General features: G+C 43.9%; 1 protein-coding gene and 1 long non-coding RNA gene across 4 annotated transcripts in view; one reads left to right on the top strand and one right to left on the bottom strand.

Moving 5' to 3' along the window:
• Positions 1 to 19,101, bottom strand: LOC142803876 (uncharacterized). The gene is made up of 3 exons (XR_012894344.1): positions 18,907 to 19,101; positions 4,490 to 4,603; positions 1 to 1,082 (listed from the first exon to the last, which is right to left on the bottom strand). It is a non-coding gene; the product is annotated as an uncharacterized LOC142803876 (long non-coding RNA).
• LOC119186937 (uncharacterized) overlaps positions 18,334 to 22,679 on the top strand; it is an 11,810-nt gene continuing 7,464 nt past the window's right edge. For 2 of the 3 annotated variants that reach the window (XM_075890138.1, XM_075890139.1), the window contains exon 1: positions 18,334 to 18,764. In XM_075890138.1, coding sequence (XP_075746253.1) covers positions 18,600 to 18,764 — 165 coding nt within the window. In that variant the 5' untranslated portion in view covers positions 18,334 to 18,599. The remainder of the gene's footprint in view (positions 18,765 to 22,679) is intronic. The other variant, XM_037435282.2, reaches the window with a different exon arrangement.

Consider the following 22,679-nt stretch of genomic DNA (forward strand, 5'->3'; position numbering starts at 1 on the left):
AAACTTTCCTTTGCAGAATCTTACTCCACCTTGGGGGTTTCCCCTAAATCTGGTCCATATTGATACTACTGACTTGGGCGAGCTGCTTAATTATTCAATCTGAAAACTTTTTAAATGGCACCATATGGGAATGGGGATATAAAAAGGGGTTGCATAAGGAACACGAATGCACAAGAAAATACTACCGGAAGGTGATCGTCTCAAGTTAGCATTTATCAGCTAGTATTTTTAAACTAAGGTCTTTAACATGTACATTTAGTATCGTGAAACTAGAAATAGTCAATGTAGAGCTGCCTAGTTTTTGCCCGTCATGTATCCAAAACATGCAACCCAATATATGGAGCATACTACATAGCCTTTCCATGCAAAGGGGAGAAGCCTCATGAACCCTCTTCTTTGTGCCTTGGAGGTTTGTTCACTTTTTCCGTACACTCCTTCGGCCAATCAGCGGTACTTGAATGCTGTAAATGAAATAAAGAATATTTATTTCTGGTGTTTTTGCATGTTAACAGACACACAGGTCGGCTTTGATAAGTGCAAAAAAAAAAAACAACCCCATGTTTTTAGAGTTCACACCAGGGATGTAGCCATGATTTTCTTTCGCTCGCAACTACTGATGGGGGGAAGGCATGGCGAAACGTCAAAGGTGGGAGAGGAGGTAGAGGAGGTCCCAGCAAAACTGAACATTTCGGTGTGCAGCAACCCCCGGCTATGTGTCTCGTTCACAGTCATAATGCTCTTGGGCTTTTCCTAAATGTATTCATTGGCTAGAAATACCTTAAGGGCCCCAAAAGGGGCATATGTATAAGAAAAAATACGTTAAATACAGCTGCCGCAAAGTATGCACCTTACACTGCCTGCACACAATCTTTGAACTGGAAAGCTACTGCATATCTGAATGAGATTGAAACGTTTGCAAGTGCATCACAATGTAACATATTTGGTCTTCTTTTTCTCCTGTGTCTTCTGCTAGTATTCCATTCCAGATATGCATACTTTGACGGTTCCTTTGACAACTGGAAACGGCACATTGTCCAGAGGGATTCGAGATCAGCAGTGGATCACGGAGAAGATGACATTGGCTGAAAATAAGCAAAAAAGAGGATTTAATGAAGGCACCTAGTTTTATGCATGGCAGAGGGCAATATCAAATGTTGTTTTAGTTTTTGTGTAATGGCAGCAAAAAAACTTTAAGATGCGCTGCCTCTGGCAAGAAATTCTGGCTGGCTTTCGTCAACCAGAGTAATAAATATAATTATCATTATTATTAATAATTACCCAGACTTTTTTCGTATGGCGTTTAAGTTACAGCTTACAAGCAGCACCAACACGTTACAGTTTGGTTGGGACTTGGGTTTTTAATACACCACCACAAAAAAGCTCGACGCTGACGCTTCAGCTTCTCATATGAGTTCAACATCGGGCCTACCTTGCTCTAATGTGTAATTCACACTTTTAGCAGGACCAGGGATGGCACATACGGATGTGTCACGAATAACCCAACCACAATTCGTGTCTCGTGTTGCGCACGATTGCTTTTTCGGTGTTGAAAATAACATAAATGTTCATTCTGAAACGTACAAATGGAAACAAAATAAACGTCCAAGCGCAGCTCTGCCTTGAATTCAAGGCAATTATCTAAAGAGCACAGGAGCAGAATAGATAAGGTACATCCCTATGGCAGACATTTAATTTTTTTAAAGTCATGATTAGCTTGCATGCGCTGTTCTAATCATGACTGGAGCCCAAAACTAAAACAGTTCACTTCCAATAACGTTTCTTAAAATTTCTGAAGATCGGGTCATGTCCCGGACCCGGTACTCCACTCAAACCGAAATGAATCGGTGCCAGGAAAACTGAACCGGCAACCAGAACAATGATAACCCGACCTTCAAAAAGGCGGAAACCAATCAATTGTCTAGTGTTGCACTAACCGCGACTGCAAACAAGCCTGTCCAGCCGTGTTGAGTCCCTTCATCTACGTGTTTCAATGCTAAATCTACGCGCAGATTTAGGTCTCTTGATGTCCGCACAGCATACCTCCCGTTGACAACAGCCAAGGACCTCTCAACAGCTTAATATTCAACAGCTTAATATGACAAGACAGCGCACGCCGCCACAGAACAGGGAGACGCCGCGCACAGCATACAGCCACAGAACAGCACACAGCGAACCAAGTCTGGGTGGTGTTGAGCGAACGCGCTGCCAAACAGAGAGGGGGGGAGAGAGAGAAAAAAAAAAGGAAATGGTGTCGACGTCACCTAGGCGAGGCCCCGCCCTGCACGGATTTGTTGTGAGAACAGTCGCACCCGCATGGGAATGATGATGGGTAGAGTAGTACTAGAGGTGTGCGCCGAGGCGATTTTGACCGGCGGCGGCGTGGGGGTCGTACAGAGTCGGCGGCGGCGGCGTTGTCGGCGCACGCCGGTTTTTTCATCGGCGGCGGCGTGCGGCCAATTTTCGTCGGCGGCGGCGGCGTCGGCGGCGTAGAAACCGAAACTGAAAATTCAAAAGGCTCTTCTGCCACAGGTTACTGAATTAGTTGAAATTCGGGAGTTTTAATCGAAATAGCATAAATGACACTACACAGATGTGTCGACATCCCGATGAATGCAAGGCGTTTTGTAAAATAGTTTTTATTTCGCTTTCATGAAAAAAATAACGCGTATTTCAATCTATGTCCATGTTCTACGGTAAATGTGCAGCTCTTTGCTTTTTTTTAATTTAAGATGTTGTTTTAAGTTGCTGTTGTTGTTGGCAACGTCATACATCATGAAACCTTTTTTCATTGAACAATGAGCAAGCAGTGACACACGTCACTCATTTCGCTTTTTCCGGATCTGATCTTACTTTTACATTGTACGCTGCACAAAAGAAGAAGAACCTCTGCTTCGAGTTTTCTTATTACGATTGCATGAAACCGCTTTTTTGAGTATCTGTCATGCTTTGAATGTAACTTTCCTTCAAACGAATCAAAATACCTACTTTTCACAATGTGAGAATTTTTTATGCAGCGGTATAGGATGCGGAAGGAAACAAATCTGCGCATTTATTCAACTAGTTCTCAGCGCGGTGTTCAATGAATGAAGTGTAGACATGGGCGTGGGCGAGGCGGGTGGTGCAAAAAGGGCACTTGAACCCTTCAAGCTCCACCAGCACTTGCTACCCACTCTAGCGACACCAACACGACCTACTCCCTCAGTCGTGATGCAAGTTGAAAGAAGGGTTTGCATCCCCCCAAGACAAAAACCTGTCGATGTTCATATGTGCAGATGAGAGCAAATGCAATATTTGCTCAGATAGACAGCCCATACTGGTCACGAGCTGGGCGTCCGTTGACCACGCCTGCATAGAACGTTGACTCCCCGACCCCTTGGTGTTTGGTCAGGGGAGGGGAACACCCTTGCAAGTGGGCCCCATTGAAATTTCTCTTAAAAACGTCACAAATAAGAATGCTTGATAAGTATGTATAAAACATTCAACTTTTCAATGCTTTTTTGAAGCGTGTTCACGTGCTCAGTACCCATCAGATGTGTGAGAAATGAGAAATCGAAATAGCAACTGCCACTCTCGTCTTGTTCCGGAAAAGACACAATAGAACAATGCAATTACGAGTTCTGGGAACCTTTGTTCTTTTGTATATTTGATTTCTAGGCATGATTTGAATTCTTATATAATCAAAAATAAAACCTGCAACATATTAAAAAAGGCTGCTATTGCAAGATGTGTGTTGCAAGACATGATTTTTCTAGACTTAAGTCTCTGCAAGGCACATCTGGTGTCACAAACTTGTAAGTGTCCTCCCCGCTTTTCCCCACGACATCTCCCGATCCCCCCCCCCCCTCGAATAAAAAGGCACCAATGTAGGCCTCCGTGATTGCCTACTGGCGCGCGGCGGGCCAATCCGGTGGCTAGATCCAACAGTGGTGATTTAGACTTGCTTTATTGGAGGTGCTGAAGGATCAAGAAAAGGCCGATATTTGTAAATTTCTTGAGAGTTCAGTGATAGTTTCTTCATGAATACCGTGGATTATTGGACCTCACTTTGTGTATAATGCTCCAATGAAAAAAAAAATGGTTTCATCCTGTGTCACTGCAGAGTCAGAAGCCATCACATGTGCAGGCATCAATAAGCTTCTATATGACATTGCTAAGGTTCAGTACATTTGTACAAATAATTCTCGTTAATTGAACATTTCGAGTATAATCCCTGCTTGGGTTAGTATGTGTGAAACATAAATTTGAGATTTAAAATTATCATTGTGTGTTTCTGCAGCAAAGACACATTGATTAAAACTGATGACTCCGGAGCTACGGCAGAGGTAACATTCGTTCTGTTTTTTTTCGGTTACGGTAACGGTAATGCGTTACCTTTTTATGTATCTATATAACGTGGAGCCGTGAAACGTTCCCCTTTTTCTTATTTGAGTAACTAGTGAGGTATTTAGTTACTTTTTACTGTAACGGATACATCACTAAATAGACTTACAGGAGTGATGTCGGCCCACACCTTCAGTTGTTGCGGTCTACAGGCTGGCTGTAAACATTAAATGAATATATTCCTTTCGTCCAGAAGGGTTGCTTGACCATTGATGATCTCGACCTTTGAGAAATACACAACAGCTTCTTAATGATATGCATATCATCCCACCAAAGAGTGCACTTCGTTTCGTTAATATTTACAGTCAACGTGAGTGCTGTCGTCACGCCGTATGTTTTAGGTAGAAATTTAGCCTACTCAAAATACCCAAAGACGTCGATCCACCGTGCAACGCGTGGCCACCCGATGACGGTTCTGTATGAAAATGGCATCCACAGTGAAACATGTTGCACCTGCTGAAATTTTATCGCAACATTATTATACTGCCACGCTCGCTTGTATTTTTATGTCACAGTCTTGCGCAAAGGCACTGCCGTAGTGGCTCAGTAGCTAAGGTACTCGGCTGCTGACCCGCAGGTCGCGGGATCAAGTCCCACCTGCGGCTGCTTTATTTTCGATAGAGGCGAAAATGCTGTAGGCCTATGTGCTGCGATTTGGGTGCATGTTAAAGAAACCCAGGTTGTCAAAATTTCTGGAGTCCTCCACTACGGCATCTCTCATAATCATGTGGTGGTTTTGAAACGTTAAACACCACATATTAATCAGTTGCCTTGCGCAAAGGACGCTTGGCTGTCTGCGAACACTCTAGATTATTTTAGAATTTTCTGATAAGCTTGAGACACCTACGATATGGATGCTACGTGTATAAATGGCGACGTACCTTCGCGCAGATCATATTACCAACGACAAATGCTCTGATTACCGCTATCTGTGTAAAGCGCGATTTTCGAGCACTTTGCACTTTCCTATGCACATGTTCACTCAATAAAAAGTGTCGTCTTGAGCAACCCACGTACCATCTTCTTTGACGTCGCAACCACGCGGCAATACCGTGAGTGAAATGAGAACGGTGAAATGATTGATACAAAACAGTGAGATGGGGCGTAAGTGCACGGCCAAGTTTTGTTTAAGATGCGTATACCACAAGCTATTTTCTTCTATAGAACCAATATGATGCGGATTTGTTAAAATACTGTGAAGTTGAATGTCAAGAAAGGAAGAACATGAACTTAGAAAGAGACAGTGGAGACGAAAAGTGATAGGTATCCACGTAAAGTTTGATCGGTCGTTCCCCGCCAAACGTCCTAAACGTTTTATCGACTATCTCAGGTGTATTCGAAAAAAAAAAGTCGGGCTGATTTACTCCATTGAAATCAGTCTATCGCGAAAATTCTTTCGAGAGAAAAATATTTTTGGTGGCCTATATGTCACTGAAATTTCAGCTGTAGGCTGGGCCCTATATTGAGTCCTAAGATAAAAGCCTATTAGCTGAGAGAGTCTATGTATAGGCTCTATTTATTTTGCCGACCTATGGTTTCGAATATTTAAAACCTCCCACTATGGCGTGCCTTGGTGTCGTATTGACGTTCTGGCTTGTAAAGCCGAAAATTTTATTTTTCAAATTATAAACTGTTCATATCTCCCCCCCCCCCCCTCTCCTTCCCGGCACTCGTTCTAGGGTTGGTCCTTTGATAAACACCATTCACATATCTTTAAAAAAATGATTGGATATCAACTATTCATAACTCTCCTTTAAATATATGGAAATGAAATGACGTCACTAAATTACCGATGAGGTGAAATATTAACTCTAAAAGCACAGTAAACGTGCCTAAAAAGCTAATTCAACGCTAAAACAATGTAACCTTAACTAATAATGTCACCACACTTCTAAAACCTCATGCAATGTATATTGCATACCTGCAAGGTGCAGTTATTCGAGCGCTTTTTGCAGTGAAATTTGGCCATGGAATTAATCTCGTTCATGCCAGTGCTATTTCTAAATTTGACGTTTGAATATCTAATGAGGTTTACGAGTTTCTTTCGGTGAAATCCGCGTTTTTTTTTTGGGCGATGTAATTGAGCATTTTATGCATTGTGCTGGCACAAAGTTTATTGTAGATGATGCGTTTATAGAGTACACCGTTCAACGACTGTGGTGAAATAGAAAAAGCAATTTATGTTCATTCATGCTACACGACTCTCGTGATATGCTCCCAGAGAACAGAAAAACGCATAACGAAGTACATTACTAACGAACGGAAGAATTAAATATTTCTCGGCCTTTTCATGTTGTTTCTGTAGTCCAATCTACAAACGTTCGTATTAAACGAGCATGACGGTACGAAGGCATGGAATTGGGTTTTGCAGAATGTTGTGACACATGTGCCACTCCAGGTCACCTTTAATACATGACATCGGAATCCACACTGAGCTTGATCTATGATTATGTACCTAATCAATGGAGAATAAGATGGAGAATAAGATCAGTGGAGAATAAGAGCTAAGCTCCGGATTCATTATTAATGTGGCTTCAAAGACGAGAAAGCAGCCCGATTCGCGAGCAATCGAGCGCCCGTTCTCTCTCTCTCTCTATTTCGTTGAACTGCTTGTGCCCTGAGATGCCACTTCAATTTCTTTTTGAATAAATGTGGCGATCTGGAAAGTTGTGAGCGCCAAACAAGGCGCTAACAAGAATGAGGGAGACAGGACGGGTACTTGTGAACGTCGCGTGGAGGCATTAGTTAGCGCTCGAAATTTCCCGATAGCAATGCGCCATCTGGCAGGATTTCAAGTTTTGTTAAAATGTAGCGATGACACAGATCATGGGTTTTGTCATGTCATTTGCTACCAATTAAACAGTGGCTGCGTAATTTAGGTTACCATGAAAATTGTCGCGGCCATATTTCAAGAAGGAAGGAGGCAGAAACGCACCGTTCATGCCATACGTGATCCTTCATCACTCGTGGAAATCAATTTATTCAAGCTGTAACGTGATTGAAGAATTCTGTTACTTCTTGGCAATCAGAGAGGCTTTTAATTCTCCAGTCTCTTTATGAGATATTGCTGCCATCTTTTTCCAACAGGCTTGCAGTTCTGTTGCACGGACATAGCAACACCCATGTTTTTGATGATTTTTTTTTCATTCTCATTCAAAAACTTTTCCATTCATAGTCATTTCTGAAGCGCATAAGAACTGAATTCCTGTCGTTCGTCACCCGTCGCTACGTTCGTCCAGTACACACTGCAAAAGGCTTGAAGGCAAAGTCGTTTTCTATGTTCATGTTCCTGGTACCCAACCTTTCGCGCTCTTTGTGCACTTCAAGGAATTCAGAAAGACTACAATACAACCCAACCAGCTGTACACCGTGCCGTCGGGACTGGTATTCATGACGCAAATATGTTGCGAGTGGTCTCGCGGTGTTCTGCCATTGTGCTTCGTTCCCTGTTCCGTGAGCTCAAGTTTGGTCGACACGTGGCGTCGTTGCCGCGCCATTGGTGTCGTGTTTCCCGTGTCTTTTCTTATACACAGTGTTCTACGAAGAAATGCCTCTGTGTAGCCGCTGGTGCCGAGGTCGCGGATTACGTTTTTGCTTCTTTCCTTCCGCAGCTGTGGTGACAATTTGTGGTTAGATTATCGGTTATTTCTTTACCTAATTTAGTTTTCTCGTTTAGCTAGTTTTCTGTATTCTAGCCCAAGAAAGGTGATCCAGATTTTTTTTCTCTCGTGGGAATGACCATAGGTATCTGCGTACATGGTTGCAAATCCACATTTCCAAGTTGTCAGACTCGGAGTGCCCCGCCGATGGCCCCTATTCTCTTTCTGCTCTAGCAGCCATGACTGTCACGTTCTTCCGAACCTTCTCCTCCTACCTACTTCTAAACTATTTTCTCCACTCTCCTTTTTCCCTTCAAGGGACTGAGCCGTGGTCTAGCAAGGAAAGATAGTGTCTTTTTCTCTTTCTTCAACCACACATTCATCCATTCAGGGGAAGCTTGCATGCAGTAACTGGTTTGGAAAGCAGGTAAGGTTCGCGGAAAGTCACCTCACCTACCCTGATTTGTTCCGGGTCTACGCTCTCGAGGTGCGCCAAAAGAGGCGACAACACGAAAGTCATACTTCGAATTCTTTAGGGCTGTTGGCTCCCCTCGTCAAAAACTCTTTGGACACGCCTGGCTGACTGACGGCCTAGGAAGAGCTGCCGGAAATCGAGGCAGCTTGATTTGTTCGACGTGCCACGAGACGCGCTGAATAATTAGCCGAGAGGTTGGGATTCATCGTCAGGTATGTTTCCCACACTCTGTTGTGCTTTCAAGTCTTCCACTCCCCCAGGCCCTAGCCTGCCTAGCGCTGCAGGCCCTATTCTGCACGTGCGATGCAACGTTATTGCACTGTGCTGTGTTGTGCGTATTATTGCATTATGACCTACGTTGTGTTTCTCTCTCGCCGTGTGACGAACTGAACGTGCATCCTTTCTATTTCTTGGGTAGAAAAGAAGGCAGTGTTTGACTTTCTCTCTCTTTCTCCTTCTCGTTTTTTTTATCTTTATTCGCTGCGCCGTGCTCCCTGCTGGGCTGCAGAAATTAGGCGCCTTCTTCTAACCATTACCCCCACCATTTGGGGGACGGAGATGAAGATGGCAATTTCTTTGGACTGCCCTTGACTGAATGGACATGCAGTCTGTCCGTTTACAGTGATATGCAAGGCGGCTTTCCTAAAGGTTTATTTTTTAACCAAAAACTCTCGTTCACAGACTGCTTTTCTCCCTCATTGTGCCTTTACCTTTTCGAATTCCAGCGAGTGCACGCGAGCACGCGAGTACAACAAATATCACCTCTCCGAATTCCAGCAAAGGCACGCGAGCACAAGATCTCAAAAAGGTGAATGGCAAAAACAAAATGAGCGAGAAAAGCCGTCTGTGAACGAGAGTTTATGGTTGGAAAACTAACCTTACAGAAAGCTGCCTTGCAGATTATTGCAAACTGTCTATTGTTTTTTCCTGCAGAGAATTTTAGGAAGACCACGGCTTAAAATGCGAGCACCGAGACGCTCTGAACCAGCTCTCAGAAGCTCTCATCAAGCTTCCATGATGCTACCTTTAGTGTGTAAATAGTGAACATAAACGTTGCTCTTATCAGCCCCGGCTACTCTGCTTGACTTCTACCTAAGACTTGGCTAGCTCCTTCGAACACATCACGAGCAAGCAAAATGGCACGGAGTTGTAAAGATGAAAATGTGCAACATCACATCGCTTTTATTACGTGACATATTCGTTCTCCGCCGCATTCGCCCGATCGTGTCCACATATAACTTTCCCGTTTTATGGCGACGACACACCGTTGATTGCGGTCACGTCATTGAATGTCATTGAAACAGCGGTTGCATTATTTATTTGCAACTTACTTCTTCATAAAGTATGGTGAAGTAATTTATTATTTGGCCACCTGAGGAGCTTTCTAACTTGACTTATTTTTTTATCAAGACTTGAATATAATGTTAAGTTTTATTTGGTTGACTCTGAGCATTACCTTCGCAACAGAAGTACATCTGTCAGCGACAATCATTCTTAACCTTTCCCAGTGCCAGTAGGTCCGTTCAAGTTACGTGATGAAAACCAGTTTGCTGAACTATGTCATATATGACATGTGGCTCAAATGTCGGTCTCTGCATTTTTGATGAATCTAGCCGTCTTTTGTAAATTGTCTACTGGCAAGTTTTTTAAAATTTTGTTTTGCTCTTTTCAAAACTGGTTGTCTCAGACAAGCTTATTACGCCTCTTCTCACCACTGGATAGCCGTTGTTACGCGCGGCGCCTGGGCCGACGGGGGAGGGCATGCAACGTTCTTTGTTCATCAAACAAGTCACCGAAGGGCTGCCAGCCTGCTGTCCGCCGTGTACTGTCCATCTTAGCCGGGAAGTGAGGTGGCATTCCGACACCATAAGACGTTCGACGAGACGACTACAATGGTTTCTTGGTGTCACAGGTGCAGTGTGGTGGCCACGCCCCAATCAAAGACCTTGACTTGAGCGAGTGTGAGCGGCACCGTCAGAAATGGTGTGTGTGTCTCGTGATTCAACAGCGCATTCTGAACCCATTCCCTGATAAGTCAAAACGTACAGTTTATAGTGAGCCACCCAGCTCATTCGCAAGAGACCTCTCGCCCTGTCTGTACAGAATGTAATAAATACTCTGTTAAGTTTGCCATCTTACTCCTGAGTGCACATGCGTTTTATTTTCTGTCTCTCTACACGCCCTTTCTTGCCCATATTTCTCAACCCTCGGTGCTAGGCAGCAAACCGGATACCAAGATATGGTTAATCCCCCAGCCTTCCTTTCTCTCTCTTGCCATCTTACTGCCTTGGCATCTTCATCGCGGGTATCCGATGTCTTAAAAAGCCGGTACAAACAGACAAGTTAAAAAATAAAACAGATGGTGAATATTTTCTGCAGCATGTTCAGACGCTGCGTATAAGTGGTCATCCTCGAAAATTATCAACTTTAACACCGCGGACAGGTGCTGATATACCCTGAGTAGGTTCGAGCATGTATTATGCCTCGACGCTTTTAATCTTCATTAAACTTCTCCCTTTTGATTTCATCCTTCGGGGTTTTTTGTAGTTCTTCATCTAACGCCTAACCTCCATGTCCTTCCTCATTTATTCCTCCTCCTCCCTTCATCTAACGCGCTGCATTCGTGCTGCACTGCTACCACTTAATTTCTTCTTTATGTACGCCCTGTTTCGGGCACAATTATAGGCGGCCATCTTGGACTGATAATGATGCCGTTTTCCATCCGTATGAATATTCGAATTGTGCTATGGCGAACTCGCACGCATCAGAACGCTGGGCCATTATATTCAACGTCGTATCTCATAATCATAGCTAATTACGACACAAAAAACAGATAAATTGCTTCTAAGCGTAAGATGGCAGTGTCTATGCTTTACTGTAACTGTTACATTAATTTTTTGTCAATTTGTTCAATAAATCATTTCATGCAGCGGCCGCCGAACTCGTTCCGCTGTTCATAGTGGTACTCTCGGTCTCCGAAGCTGGATGAAGATAACTAAGAAGCCTGGTTTTTACTGGATACATAAAATGTGAAACGAAGCTATAAATCACAATGAAAAAGAAGACAAATCTGTGAAAAGTCAGTACTGGCGCATAAATGGCGCGCCGATTGCGCCGATGAAAAACGTCGGCGGCGGCGCGCCGATCAGTTCGCGTCGGCGGCGGCGGCGCGGCGAAAACTATTGGCGGCAGCGCGCCGACCAGTCGGCGCACACCTCTAGGTAGTACACACATTTGTCTAATATTCGTACTTCTGGCCTGCCTTTGGCTCCGTGGTGTGGCTTGGAGCGGTTTTTTTACGAAACAAGTATTAGCAAATGTTCAGCGGTTGCGCTTCACCATTTTATTTTTTAGACTTACTTTCCAAATCGGTTTACGAAGATCAAAAGCATTCAATCTTTCTTTCAAAACAAAACCGAAACACAGTAATAAACGAAGCCGTAAGTACGATTCGCCGCCCGCAAGTACGAAGACTAGGCAAATGTGTGTACTACTATAGGGCCTGGAATATACTGGCTAGTGTGCGGAGCGCGCGCATTCCGTACGAGAGAGGGTGGCCCCGCACGTGATGACTGCGCGCAGTGGCCGCAAGTGGCGCTGCCGGACGAGTGGGTGCACGAGAGCCGCCAAGCTCCTGTCGTCCCATGCTTTGCTCAGCGTTTGACAGCTGTCAGTGTTCGACCTGTTGTAGTGTCAAGTTCGTCGTCGCAAAATGTGGGCAGCAAGATGTTGAAGGCTAAGCGGCAATGCAAAGAAAGGACGTGTTTTGTGCCGCTGTGCCGGAGCGGATATCGTTCGAACGAGGAAAAGGTGTCTTTGTTCACCGCACCGACGGACCCAGCACGGCTTGCAGAATGGGAGAGCAAAATCAAGAGGGCAGACAAGAGACTGACGCCGAAGGCTGTCGTGTGTGAAAGACATTTTGAGAGTGGCTACATCGAACGATATTTTCAGACTACGGTGAACGGTGTCGTCAACGAAATCGCCCGAGACAAGCCACGTCTGAAGCCCGATGCTGTCCCTACGGTCTTCGAAGATTACCCGACACATCTTGTACCTAAAAAGGCGGTGAAACAAAAGGTGAGAAACATTTGCGACCAAGAACCGGCACCTAAACAACAGAAGCGAAATGTCGAGCTGGCGGACCCTGAGTAACCACAAGGGTGTGCTTGCAGACCACGGGATGGTTGTGCTGTTTCAACCCTACACCGGTAAGTTGTTTTAAAAAGAGACTACTGTCAAACACATGACATAAGTAACATGGTAATCTTGCACCATCATTGTTCTTGCCCATTTTTTAGGGAGTTGGACACAAATACTTGGCGTTTTTTGCCTCGAAAGGCAATGTTCAAGCAGCTACGCTTGCAAAAATCATAGTAGAGTGCACTGTCCTGGCTGAACGAGCGGGCTTGTATGTTGACTCCATGACCTGTGACGGGGCCAGCTGGAATCGCAGCATGTGGCGGATCTTTGGCATACATGGTGAGCAAATTATTAATTTCACTCACTTAGCATTGTCGGCCTGTGTGTAGGCATAATGGGCATCTGGAAAGCAATGTTTTAGCTACTTGAAATTTTCATGTAGTCATCTAAAAAGCTCTCTTCATCTATTGTGTAATTAGAAGCTCTTAAAATGTATATAAATTATAGGTGGAAACAAATTCATAACAGAGAATTGCGTATATTCAGATTTCTTGCCAATATATTTAAAAGCTCAAAGTTAGAGGTCCTGCACTCCTGCTACCGTGATTAAGATTTCTAAAATGTGCTGCTCTATTAAACTCAATTAAAATTCTGTAAGTGAAGCCTACATTGTGTCTTTCTCACGCTGGCTTTCAAAAGTCTTCTTCTCGCACCATTTCATACTTGACTAATGCACAAAATATGTTTTTATAGGTTCTGCTATTCATCTGAGGAGCAGCACGAAAAAAAAAAGCTTTGAAGCCTGGTAATCCAGATAAAAAGTTCCTGGAAGTTCCTGGGCAGACAAAAGGCTGAATCCGAAGGCTGTCGTGTGAGAAAAGCATTCTGAGAGTGACTCCATCGAAATACTCTTCGGATTAGGGTGAACTGTGTCGGGAATGAAATCGCCGTTTAGGCAAAATTTCAAATATTATTGATCTAAAAAATTGAAAATACCCTTTCGAATTTCATTCACACAGTTTTTCTCCCATGTCAACGTCGGACTCCCTTTCCAACAACGTTTTGAGTATCATATGCGGTGAGTGTCAGACTATTCATTGGCATGTTATCATTCTTTGTTTTCACTCGAATCCTAATGGCATGCAGGCTAAGAGGTAAAGGTTTTAGGGTCTTCTGTGATAATTATTGCTCTTGAGAACAAAGCACATTTTAAAAAATAACTCTGGTGGTTATACTGTCAATGGGTTTTAAAATAAATTTCTTTGCGTACTGCAACCACTTTGAGCATCTATCTATCTATCTATCTATCTATCTATCTATCTATCTATCTATCTATCTATCTATCTATCTATCTATCTATCTATCTATGTTTCTGTCTGTCTGTCTATCTATCCATCTATCTATCTATCTATCTATCGAATCGCCTACGTCCGGGTGCCCTCACGATCACCCCCTTAACTTAGGGTCTTCGAAATACTTTGCAAGAAGAGCCGAATGTTCGTGAAACGCCAATGCTGGTTCCAGTGTTCACTATCCAATTTCTTGCATATATTTAGCGCCACTTCATAATGTTTCACCTAATATAAAATTACAACAGAGTCACCTTGCGTAGCACTGATTCCCAAGTTACGTGGGATCTGCGTCTCTATCTTTTTTTTTTTTTTTTTTTGCGGGCAAGTAGCAGATGGCGAAATGTATGCCACGAAATGATCTTCATTTTGGTATTGCAAAACGCCAGTACTGTGAAAGCAATAGAGTAGTTCTTATACAATAAAGCATTATGTAAAAAAAAACACTCCGAAAATGCAGCAAAATAATAGTTGGCCTCGCGCGGCTCGGCCTCCTGCACGCTTCGCGGCGCTTGCGGAGCGCACTTGAACGCAAATGCACCCACTCGCACAGCAGCGCACCATGCGGGCGCTGCCGGCAGTCATCAGCTGCGCGGCCATCTCCTAACCCGCGCATAGAGAAAACAATTCTGTTGCATTGATTATAACTGTGTTTTTTTGCGCTTGCGCCCTCGGACGTTTGGTGGGAGCACTAGTTCGTTACGTAGTCGTGACGCACTTCCTGAGGCCAGGTTTTGCGGAGTGTCCGCTCTTGTCTTCTTCTTTCTCTATGACCCGCGCTCAGAACACTAGCCAGTATATTTCTAGACACTGTAGTACTACCAATCATTCCCATGGTCGCTGATAAGAAACTTGTTTCATCTAGGGACCTTAGTCGCTGAACGATCGCAGCGCCAGAGTGCGCTCTAGTTAATATTGAGAATTAATTAATTTTGAGTTAATTGAGTCCGGGGCATAAATAGACGTAGCCACGAGCGCCGAGCCAATTCAGACATAGGGTATATTAACATGCAGGGTGGTAGGAACAGGCTGAAGTGGGAAGAGATAGAAGAACAGCTAAGGGAAGAGAGGCCGATGGTATACGGTTTTGTAGAAACACATCTCAGGGACATGGAACGACCTCCGAACAATCCGGACTACGCGTGGGAATATTGTAACAGAACAGAAGGCAGCAGAAAGGGGGGTGGTATTGGGGCATTCATTCATAAAAGTACAGACTGGCAAAGGGTCAAGCAGGAGTGCAAGGAACATTTACGGCTAAAAGGGAAAGTGGCAGGTCAAATGACACTCCTTGGTTTCGTGTACTTGTGGACGGGAGCAAAGGCCAGAGAGGAAAACCAGGCAATGGTAGAGTGTATATCAAAGGACATTCAGGAGTTAGGAAGAGAGTGCGAGATAATTATACTAGGAGACATGAATGCGCACATAGAAGATATAGATGGGTATACTGACCCGACAGGCAAAATGATCATGGATATGTGTGAAAGGCTTGATTTGATCATTTGCAACAGTACCGAGAAGTGTGAAGGGCAAATAACATGGGAGGTAGGAAGGCTTCAGTCGACGATAGATTATGCACTGATGTCACATAGGATGTATGATAAGCTCATCTAAGCACATAGATGAAGGTGGCTCCAGAAGTCTGGGTAGCGATCACAAACGTATCAAGCTAAGTTTTGGAAGAGCAGTGAAAGTGGGAAGGAGACAAGATGAGCAACTGCAGGAAAATTTTTATACCGAAAGGCAAATCGAAATAGCCACTAAACAAATTGAGAAAGTAATCACGGAGGATAACAAGACACTGTGGACATACACGAATCTAATTAGACTCCTTGAGCTAGAGCTTGCTAAGATGCGTGACAAATCACCCCGGAAAAGAAGACACAAACCCAAAAGTTGGTGGGATGAGGAAGTTAAGAGAGCCATAGCAAAACGTCAGGAAGCCTCTAGGGAACACAGACATGCTAAGCAGCGGGGTGAACCGACAGATGATGTTGAAAGAAAATGGGCAACCTTTCTAAGCTGTAGAAGAGATGCATCCCTTCTGATCAATGAAAAGATTAGAAGGAAGGGAGCTCAGTGGCTGGCAGAAGTACATAAAAAAGATAGAAAAGCAGCTGCGAAATTTTGGAACCATCTAAACTCCCTAAGAAATGAGACGAGCCTAGAGCAGAGTTTTATAACTACAGCCCAAGGTGCTAGGCTAGAAGGGGACGAAGCTATTGAGTATATAAGAACAAGGGTGACAGAAAAATTTCAACAAAGTACTTTATGCACCACAATAGACAAGGACGAATCAAGTGGTGCAATGGCTCCATTTTCGCAACAGGAGTGGGAAAAGGCTGAGAAAAGGGTTCCTGGTAGTACATCAACAGGCCCAGATGGCATTCCAATTAGGCTGATAAAGACATTAGGTCCGAAGTCTAAGCAGGCTTTGAGAGAGGCAGTGAGCAAAATAATAATCGATGGTGAAGTTCCCAATGGATGGAAACTTAGCAGGATGAGCATGATCTATAAAGGAAAGGGTGACAAAGCTGACATAAACAACTACCGTCCTATAACAGTGACATCAGTGGTCTACAGGCTGGCGATGCAAATTATAAAGGAAAGACTGCAGGCGTGGATAGAGGATGAGGGGGTGCTGGGGGAACTGCAGAATGGGTTTCGGAAACACAGGAGGTTGGAAGACAATCTGTTCTCACTGACGCAGTGCATCGAAATAGCAGAAAAGGAACACAGGCCCCTGTGACTAGCATTTTTGGATATCAAGGGAGCGTACGATAGCGTGGTTCAAGAGGAATTGTGGGGAATACTGGACACACTAGGCGTGGAACATGTAGTCACTAATCTTTTAAAGGGTATCTATAAAGGTAACAAGGTAGTTATAAAGTGGGAAAAACAGGTATCCAAGCCTGCAGAGGTGAAACGGGGGCTTAGGCAGGGGTGCCCCCTGTCACCCTTATTATTCATGATGTACCTACAAGGATTAGAGGCAAAATTAGAGGGAAGTGGACTGGGCTTCAACCTCTCTTTAGTCAAACAAGGAAAACTTATTGATCAGGCACAACCAGCATTAATGTACGCAGATGATATAGTGCTAATGGCCAACAACAAGGAAGATTTGCAGAGATTGATGGACATCTGCGGTAATGAGGGAGATAGGTTAGATTTTAGATACAGTAAGGAAAAATCAGCAGTCATGATTTTCAATGACAACGAAGGTAGTGAGCTTAGAATACAGGAGGTCACGCTAGAGATAACAGATAAATACAAATATCTGGGCGTATGGATAAGCAATGGGACCGAGTATCTGAGGGAACACGAAATATACGTGACGACTAAAGGTAACAGGAATGCAGCAGTCATGAAAAATAGGGCACTGTGGAATTACAATAGGTATGATGTTGTGAGAGGAATATGGAAAGGGGTCATGGTTCCTGGGCTGACGTTCGGCAATGCGGTCTTGTGCATGAGATCAGAAGTTCAAGCAAGATTAGAAATTAAGCAACGTGGAATAGGTAGGCTTGCTTTAGGAGCTCACGGGAATACACCAAATCAGGGAGTACAAGGTGATATGGGATGGACATCATTTGAGGGCAGGGAAGCTAGCAGCAAGATAAAATTTGAGAAACGATTGAGAGAAATGGGGGAAGAGCGTTGGGCTAGGAAGGTTTTCAGCTACTTGTACATGAAGAATGTCGATACAAAATGGAGGAAGCGAACCAGGAAGTTGACTGGTAAATACTTAGAAAACAGCAGGTGGCCAAACCAAAAAGAACTATCAGTTAAGAAGAAAGTGAAGGAAATGGAGACTGACATGTGGAGAATGGGCATGATTAAGAAGTCCGCACTAGAGATCTATCGAACTTTTAAGCGGGAAATTGCCAAGGAAAAGATCTATGATAATACTCGGGGTAGTTCTCTACTGTTTGTGGCCAGGACGGGAGTACTGCGAACCAAGACATATCGGGCCAAATACGAAGGCGTAGACACAGTATGCAGTGCGTGTGGAGAGGAAGAAGAAACTGCCGAACACTTGATAATGTTCTGTAAAGGGCTTCACCCTATAGTTCAGGATGATGGCGCAGAGTTTTTCAAAGCACTAGGGTTTAGGGACCGGGAGGGCAAAATAAACTTTAAGCGGGTAGACTTAACCAGAAGGAGGTTATCTGATTGGTGGCTAAAGTCAAGACACGAGTGAAAATTAAACTCTTCACTGCAAAGTACGAATCCTCAAACTCACTTTTTAAGAAAAAAAAATAAATATAGTTTTTGGTTCATTAAGTATTACGGCTTGGTGGCGCTGGCCGCCGCCCGATCTGAAGGGTGCCATCATAATTATCCATCTATCCAGAAACTCCATGGAGAAGAGCACAGACAAGTCACGTGATGCGAAACGCTGTCACACGGAGGAAGGAAAACCTTTTTCCTTCCTCCGTGCGCTGTCACATGGAGGTGCGCTGTCAAAACGTTCGCCATTTTGGAAGGCATGGACTATGTGGCGTTTCTTTGTGTAGTCACAGAACAAGGTATAGTCATGTGCACATCCATGGATGAACCAAGTCTACTACAGAAAATTAAAGTTTCGGCGCCTGGAGTGGATGTAGTCGTCAGGGCAAATTAGTCTGGCGGCGGAAAAGTGGGAGATAAATAATGCCCGTTTCGTGCTGCGCACTCGGTTGCTCCAACAGCGTGCTTCGTGGCAAGCGGCTGTTCCGCATCCCTTTGAGCGAGAAAGACGCCGCCCGGCGCCAAGTGTGGCTGGCGATTATCAAGCGAGAGGGATTCGTGCCTACGGCAGGATCACGATTTTGCGAGGTGGGCCTTCCTACACATTTCACAAGCTCGAGGCTGCACTCTGCTTCACTTTTTCAGTCATCCGGTAACACCTGTGGCATGCTATGCGACGGTGTGTATACATTGTGCCGTTATTTACGTACTGTAGCGTGTTTATATTTACCTTTACAGTGGCGAATGGCGCTGGAGTTTGTCAACGCATCTCTGTTGCATGCGGCGATGTTAGCACGTGTGCGCTGCATCGACTTGGGCGGCGCATTGCTTCGCCGGCCGAGTTTGGTAGCTTTCACTCTTCATAGCTGACGTCGGAAGGTTACCTAGTAACATGTAACGCCGTACGTTTGAGCACCGTATAATCGCCGAGGTGCAAGTCAAGAAAGAAAAAAAAAAAACGTGGTTGTTTTTATCAGACATCGTACGCCTTGCGTCCCCCCATTTACTGCGGCCAATCTTTCCACGGCTTCGAATTGAAGACGCAATCGCTGCGAAAGTGTTGCATCCCGCTTTTGTCCTTCGCTGTTTACAAGCCGAGACTGCAGTGAAAGTATCCCGTTCTACGACGTTCAGACAGTCTTTTAAGCTTATCAACGAACACATTGCAGGTTTTAGGAGTGCAAGCAAAATGATGGGTGTCGCGAATGTTTAAGACCCCTGTTAGGTGGTGTGTATAAATACTAGTCATGGTGGCAACATTGCAGTACACTGCAGTAATTCACTTGGGCCTCTCCACAAACAAAATTAATCAGGGGTGCTTGCCCCCTCCCCTCTCGCCATAAAGCAGCACAAGCATTCAAAGTGTACGAAACCGAGAGAACATGAGATCCTCGAAGCATACAGGGTATCAGAAATATGCACAACATACGTTAGCTGGCTTTGAGTGTTCATTTTTTGGGGGGGGGGGGGAGGGGGAGGTAAAGAGCTTGGGTTTTTGCAGGTTTGGCTGGCTTAGTAGCTCAAGCGCCTGAGGAAAAAAAAAAATCCTATAACCTTTTGTGGTTCTCATTTTCAGATTTCTCCAGCTGACTCGCTGTGTATTGTCGGTATTGTTTCTTCGTCGCATGTGTTTGTGCTGCTTCAGTGCTGACATGTCGGAGTCTAAACTAGCTGATGCAATTGTCAGGTTAAAGATTCAGAAGCCGAAAAACCATGCTAGGCGTTCTTGTCACCATGTGTGGCACATGGCTTGGAAAATTGTTTGACCACTGTTTATCTCATCGTGTTTGTGTGACGAATGGCCACATGTTTAAATTGTAGGACTCATTGATTGCTGTTGCCAGAGCAATAGGGATATTGTGTTGAGACTGCGTATCTCTCATGACACATTTAGTATTTTTAAAGCAGCTAATCAAATTAATTGGTGCTTAAAATGGGCCCAGCATCTGTAGCCCCATGTTTATGTAGCACTTCACTTGTCTGTTCATTTTTTCTATTAGCATATAGTTGCGCGCTGTATGAGTTGCAAACATGGGAGCACGTGGCCTAACGAGTTCAAAGATTGTGCATGGCTTCCTCTAGCCCGTATTCCCACTAGTAAACGAGTTCTCTCACGTGGGTATGATGTTATGATCCGGAATAAAATGTAATATTTACTTGCTGAAATAAAAACAAGTTGAAGCAATGTGCAACCTTTGAACTCGTTAGTCCACGCACTCCTGTGTTGCAAGCCATGTTGAGTGCACCTGTATGTATATAATTGTGCTTGCTACAGCTCATTATCAAGATGAAACTTCAGAATGCTTTGTTAAGGCACCACAGCTGAGCAAAAATATTTCATTGTGTTGTCTTGTGGGCTCGTTCAAAAGTGGTTATGTGGCTTTCTTAGTTCTTTTGGATATATTGTAAATTTTCAGTAAAGGTTAAACCAGTGTTACCTGGGTGTTTTTGGTTTTGATCAGGGCCACTCTGGATTGCGTTTAGTCAACAATGGTTGCTGGTCCATGGTCCAAGCTAATGCAGATATAATTTGGCACAGACGTCTGCCAAATCTCAATTGGACCTAATCACCATAGAAAGTGACTATGTAGCAAAGCCTGATTCAGGTTGAGCCTTATTGCAATTGGCCCTTGTTGCAATAAGAAATTCCCGTTGGACACTAGTATCAGTTGCTGTCTTTTACACAGATATTTATTGCTCTCTAGGACTTGAACAGTCCGGTGTGATTATTCTGACGAGCAGCTTATCAAGCAAGGCAGGCTCTGACAACTTTCTGATGATCGGGATCAAGTAATAAAGATTAAGGTATAGTGCCTCATATTACAGAGTCTGAAGTTCACCTCTGTATTAAAGTCAAAGAATGCAAGTGACAATGGTTTACATCCTTACTTTTGAAGCCTCTGTGAACTCTCTTCAGTAGTTTATTCTTATTTTTCATTTTATCTGAAAGGACGACTTTGTGTGCACATGGCAAGCATTTGTGTAGGAAACCAAGAGTGTATGTGACATTCAAGGGATAGTAGAAAGTCCAAGCGAGGTAGTCTGTCATTTGCAGCTTCTGGTACATTTAGGCTGCAACCATAATGTCAGTAGTTGGGATCGAAATGTTCCAAGTGATTTCAGTGCCCAAGCACTAGAACAAAACTAGATTGGTTCAGGCAGTGTACACAGATTTCTCTGCTGTTCCTGAACTTAAGCTTGACTTACTATGGTATTGTTAAATGACACCAACACCTCCTAGAAAAACTATGCCTGGAACGTCGCCCTCTTTTCAATTGGGAGCTTCCTGCCAGCAAGCGATCTTCGAAGCCATGCCTCCTGTCGCGTGTTGCGACCAGCCGCTACGTGCGACCGCTCCCCTCCGTACCGCTCAGTCATGTGACACTACCCTTCCGCTCTGTCAGGTGACATCACAGCTGCTTGGAGGCAACTGTGATAGCATTGCTGTGTTCACTGGGGGCGGTCACCAGAGGCGTTCGCATTCGTACCGGAGGGGAAGGAGAAAATCTGCGGGTAGGGCAGTGCGTTCGCGGCTCACGTTCCAGGTATAGTTTTTTTTCTAGGAGGCATTGATGGAATAATGACCCGCTCTCTAAGCAAAATAAAAAAAATTCTCATCAATTATGTGTGGTTCAAACGAGTAGAAAGGTGCGAATAATCCACTTGCCAGAAATCCTTGTTGATCTTTTGTCTGTCTGGCCATCTTAACAATGATAACTGCACCACTGAAAGAGTTTATCAGTGCATTGGTAGTTGATCGTAGGAATGTGGAATGTTTAATTTGAATCTCAACGTGACCAAGGAGTACTAGTTTGCACACATGAGCACATTTCAAATATTCCAATGCATGAAGTATGTGCTGTGACACTTGAAAATGTAGCAATATTCATTCCTGTGAACCTAGGCATAAGAAATCGGAGCATGCATTGTTGAACAGATGCAACCCCAAAAATTTACAGCAATGCTTTGCAGGCTCCAAGGGGTGAATTGTATGGGGCTTGTATCTTTGTACTTTTCTAATTGCACTTTCAGGGAATAGTCTTTTGTAATATTCTTGAACACATAACCATGTAGTTAAAAAAAAATCAAGTACCGAAGAAAGGAACATACACAGAAGGCCAAATAGCAGTGTTCTCTATCTTCCTTCTCCCGGTCCTTTTTTGGTGCATTCATGTGTTTAGGAATGCATCAATCAGTGTAAACTGGAGTGTTACATCATAGTATGCTATGCAAACTAACAATGAATCGAGACATCAACATTTTGCATTATATGTGACAATTATTGTCTATTAGAACTCCATTTGGAAAGGCTATCCAAGACACAGTTTGCTTCATGCACTATTTGATTCGATCCCAGAAACACTGTCCTCATTACGTAATTGTCTTTATCAACAGAGTAATGGTGAAATTCGAATCCAAATCTTTATCTCTAGTTTTTGCTACAAGTACTACTGACTGGGTGAGTTGGTGCATAATAAAATGATATTGCTGAAGCGAAGCTCA

This window comes from Rhipicephalus microplus, chromosome 3 (assembly GCF_043290135.1).
Source record: "Rhipicephalus microplus isolate Deutch F79 chromosome 3, USDA_Rmic, whole genome shotgun sequence".
In the NCBI taxonomy this organism is placed as follows: Eukaryota; Metazoa; Arthropoda; class Arachnida; order Ixodida; family Ixodidae; genus Rhipicephalus; species Rhipicephalus microplus.